This window comes from Oratosquilla oratoria, chromosome 11, assembly GCF_046742065.1.
Source record: "Oratosquilla oratoria isolate Oo_2021 chromosome 11, ASM4674206v1, whole genome shotgun sequence".
Taxonomy (NCBI): domain Eukaryota; kingdom Metazoa; phylum Arthropoda; class Malacostraca; order Stomatopoda; family Squillidae; genus Oratosquilla; species Oratosquilla oratoria.
Window position 1 is genome coordinate 62181561 of NC_134787.1, and position 5000 is coordinate 62186560.

General features: G+C 36.3%; 1 protein-coding gene across 5 annotated transcripts in view; it reads left to right on the plus strand.

Annotated features, from left to right (window-relative positions):
* The window catches only part of LOC143029858 (organic cation transporter 1-like), a 35970-nt gene that overhangs the window by 4107 nt on the left and 26863 nt on the right, over nucleotides 1-5000 (plus strand). For 4 of the 5 annotated variants that reach the window (XM_076192971.1, XM_076192974.1, XM_076192972.1 and 1 more), the window contains exons 2-4: nucleotides 1853-1987; nucleotides 2403-2512; nucleotides 3172-3263. In XM_076192971.1, coding sequence (XP_076049086.1) covers nucleotides 1883-1987; nucleotides 2403-2512; nucleotides 3172-3263 — 307 coding nt within the window. In that variant the 5' untranslated portion in view covers nucleotides 1853-1882. Of the gene's footprint in view, nucleotides 1-46; nucleotides 280-1852; nucleotides 1988-2402; nucleotides 2513-3171; nucleotides 3264-5000 lie in introns of those variants that run through there. The other variant, XM_076192975.1, reaches the window with a different exon arrangement.

Consider the following 5000-nt stretch of genomic DNA (forward strand, 5'->3'; position numbering starts at 1 on the left):
TAAACCTACTTTCCCTCCCCTCCTCCACGAGTGACCTCGCGAGATGAGCAAGCGGTTTATGGTCGAATGAGATTCGACCGGATCCCCCATGCAACCTCCTCCTTCCCGCCCTCTTTTATTCCCCTCCTCCTCCTCCCCTATTCTTCCCTCTTCCAAGCCTCCTCCCTGTCGTCCCCCCACCATTTCCTCTTCCTTCATGTCCTTCTCTTCCCGATTATTATTCCTGATTTTAATATCCCGTTGCGAAAGTACCTCTCTGGGTCCTCGTCGATACATAGAGTACAAAGTGATTAGTATTAATAAAGTGACTATAGAGACCATGGCGACTTTGTTCGCATGCCATACCTAGTATAGCGGATAAGTGATATGAGCAAAACATAATAGTGAATAAGTGAAATGGACATAGAACAGAACCTGTTGCCGTGAAAATGTAGTTCAGTCAAGAGTTTGTACTAGACACACGAGGCGGCGCAAAGCAATGCCAATGCGGTGGATGTGGCCAGAAGACAGTGGTGGCAGGAGCTATATATATATGTATATATATATATATATATATATATATATATATATATATATATATATATATGTTTATATATATATGTATATATATATATATATGTATATATGTATATACATAAAACACACACACACACACACACACACACACATATATATATATATATTATATATACATATATGTATATATATATATAAAATATATATATATATATATATTTATATAGTTATATATAGTTATAATTGACCGCAGCTTGGGCTAGATTTTTTTTTTTTTTTTTTTTTTTTTTTTTTTAATAGACTCAAGTTTTCTTATCAAAGATTGCGGCTCATCGGGGAGGCGGAATAAAATGCTACCGTACGACGTTTCGCTCATCTTAAAGCATTTTCAAGTACAAAATATATTTGGTACAAAGCAGTTACGAGTTAAATACAAACTAAAGGAGAAAGCCCCCACCATGAATATACAAAATGGAATTAGTTTACTAGCTCTGGCTACTCGACATGGACATTTCGTCACCACCACATCCAACTCCAAAAGAAGAACGGAGAGAATATCACCAAGTCAGCCATGGACATTAGGCCCACATTGCAAACTACACCAGGAGAACAAGGGACAGATTCCCACTGAGTTCACCCACGGACAAATTTCCCATTTTTTCTAGCCTCTCCCATTTATTACTTTAGTTTGTATTTAACTTGTAACTATTTCGTACCAGATCCATTGTTCCGTCTTGTAGGGTCATGGTGTCACGATGGTACGGTCTTCGTCTTATTAAAAGCAAGCCGTGCAGGCGAGGGTTCGAATCCCAGGAGAGTTTATTTCCAAATGTCATAATGGCACAAAAACACTTGTCGGAAGACTAGCTTGTATAAAGGACTTGATGAAATACATTAAGTTCCGTGTTTCATACAGGTGCCCTCGGCGGAACGATTAGGCGGTGAACTAAGCCGTTCCGTTTTGTAGGGACATGGTAGCACAATAGTACGGTCTTTGTCTTATAAAAAGCAAGCCGCTAAGGCGAGGGTTCAAATCCCAATAGGAGAGTTTATTTCCAAATGTCATAATGGCACAAAAACTAATATATATATATATATATATATATATATATATATATATATATATATATTATATATATTATATATATATATATATATATATATGCATACACACACACACACACACACACATATATATATATATATATATATACATATATATATATATATATATATATATATAATATCAAATCATTTAACTTCCACAATGACACAAAACCTATTCATCTCCAATAGCAGATATTATTGTTTATTATATAGCTTTCATTAACTACAGGTTACCATCGAGTATATCTAAGAATACAATATGTACTTTGACGATATATTGAACGAAGTCGGAGGATTCGGAAGATATCAGAAATGGAAAATCGTCATAGCACTGCTACCAATAGCTTTCTATACAGGTTTACAGGTGAGTCCATTTTTCACTTTCCCCTTATTAAGCATATGAAAAGCATGATCATATTTTCAAGTCATATCTACTAAAACACCTCTGAACTTATTTGCGTAGCCCAATATAACAAATCATTGTTTATAACCAATACCAATAGTAATTTGTGGGGAATTACTAGGGCTCCTGTGCTCGTGGACACAGAGAAGAGATGAAGATAAAGACTCAGTAAGGGAGAGGTTTAAGAAAAGATAGTATTACAGGGAAAGTGTAATAAAGTTATGAGTGATGAGTATTCCTTTCTGAGTAAAAATTAACTCTCAATCATGAAAAAATGTTGAGTAACTCTTGTCCAAGGGATGTCATTTATGTTCCTAAAATAGTATATATCATATAAGCTCCATATTGAGCCCTAAAGCATTCTATCTTCTTACAGAACAATTTAAAGGTCTTCCAAATGGTAGTGCCTCCCTACTGGTGTCATGTACCTGGACGTGAGTCGACTGATCTAACCGTCGACCAATGGAAAAATCTCACTCTCCCACCGTGTGTATTTACCAGCAATATATGTGTGTGATTTATTCATTGGCTCTATTTCCTCATCCTCCAGCTGAAATACAATTGTTCCATGGACACTTTTTCCTATGGGGTAGTTCAATGATCTGAAGAGGTCAGGCTCTTTGGTTAGTAACAGATCTAATTTTGTGGGAATGTCATCTCCTTTTACCTGCGTCGCTTCCTTTACCCATTGGGTCATTGTGTTTTCCACTGCTATCCTTAAAGTATTTCCCCAGGAATCTGCTTTGTTGCTTGCTTCCCATTCCTTTCAGTTAACCTCACTACAATTAAAATCTCCAATAAGAACTATATTGTTACTTTGTTAAAAAAAATCTTTAGTTAAAGAGCTGTATCCAAGTGTGTGTGTATACGTGTGTGTATGTGTGTGTGTGCGTGCGTGTGTGTGTATGTGTGTATGTGTGTGTGTGTGTGTGTGTGTGTGTGTGTGTGTGTGTATGTATGTATGTATGTATGTATGTGAGCATTTGTGTGTGTGTATATGTGCATGTGTGTGTATATGTGTGTATGCTTGTGTATTTGCGTAAGCACAAAAATGTTTTTCTGTTAAGTAATTTATAGTCTTAAACGTATATAAATAAGACACTATTTCATTTCATGGCTATACACAACAAAATTTTGTCCTCAAGGTCCTCGGGCGTCAATGGAACTCTCACAAAATGTCGTCAATACAACGTTTCAGTTACGGACGGGATAGTGGATGTCGACCCAGTGGAATTAAGTGAGTACAAATAAACAGCTATAGTAATTGTGATGCTGAGTAATATTCTCTGTTAATGCTATCATTTATGTCCAGAATTGCATCCTTCATTAGTCTCAAATAGTTTTATTGATATATTTTATATTCCATACTGATAATTTATTTCAAATCAACTACTATTTCTCGCTCTCCAATTTTCCGTACTTTCACTTATATACATATATTTAGCATTCATACATGAATACGTACGTACATACATACAGAAATGTACACGTACAAAAACATGCACACACGCACACACACACCCTTTCGTCGAATGGACGGCGAGAACTAGAGTTCCGAAGAAAAAGGAAAATCTACGTGGATCTCAACGTCCAGGAAGTGCCTTATTGTATTTACAGGGCAGGGGAGAGCTCGTGGTATAGTGTGGGGGGGGGTGATAGGGAAGGAGACAGGTAGGGATTATTGAGGGAAATGGAAGGAAATGAGAAAGAGGGGGACATGGTCCAGGAGGCCAGGCGTCTTGTAAACAAAAGGCGGACAGATGACGTTGACTTTGGTGATGACGGGATCAACAAAAATGTAAAGATTAGAAGTATAGATAAGAGCAGCACAGTGGAAGGTGATGATTATAGTTTCCAGGGATTTAAAGAGGGTGGGGGGATACCAACCTCCCCCGATTGGCAAGACTAGAGGAAAAATTTGATAAGATGACCGAGCATTGGGAAAACAGGTTCGATAACGTAGCCAAAATTGCACAAAGAGTTGAAAGATTGGAAGAACTAGAGAAGGCGAACAAAAACCTAACTTTAGAAATAGAAGAATTAAAAAGACAGTCAAAAGAAGTTAAAGAAGAGAATGAGGAATCAAAGAGGAATGATAAAGACAATAAAGAGGCCATAGCAAAGGAAGCACAGGGCTGGAAAAAAATCCAAGAAAACAGTAAAGTTGCATTTACTGACATAATTAAACAACAAATGAAAGAACAAACTGAAGACTCAGTTATTAAAGTGATGAGACAGAAGCAGAATATAGTAGGAGACTTAGCAGACAAAAAGAAATGTATAATTATACTAGGAATGGAAGAGAAATTTAACCAAAATAGAACCACAAGAATTAAAGAGGAAAAAGAAAAAGTAAATAGTTTACTAGAATTAGTTCAGGAAGATGAACCTAAAATCATGAAACAAATTGAAGAGATGTTTAGGCTCGGAAAATATAGTACAGATAAGACCGGACCAATTAAGATTAAATTCATGTCACAAACAACAGCAGAGAATATCTTAGCAAAAACAGGAAAGCTAGCAGCAAGTGAACAATATAAAAAGGTATGGATAAAAAGAGAAATGAATAAAGGGGAAAGAGAGGAAGAAAAAATAAAAAGGCAAGAAGCTAAAGAAAAAAAACGAGAACAGAACGGAGTCAGAAAAAGAAGAATTCTACTGGAGAGTAGTGAACATGAAAGTGAGGAAATGGGGCATAATAAAGAAAAACAAAAGGGAAACAGAAAATACAATGGAAATAACAGAAAGTTAAGAGTGTCCTACACAAATATAGATGGATTAGTAACAGGACTGAATGAACTGAACGAGTATCTGAAGGAAAAAGTACCGGACATAATGGGAATTGTAGAGACAAAATTAAAAGGTCCACTACCACCCAACAGTGTAGGACACAATGGATATAATTATTGGATTAGAAACAGAGAGATAAAAAAAAGGGGGTGGAGTTTTGTTCCTGACTAAGAAGGATATAAAC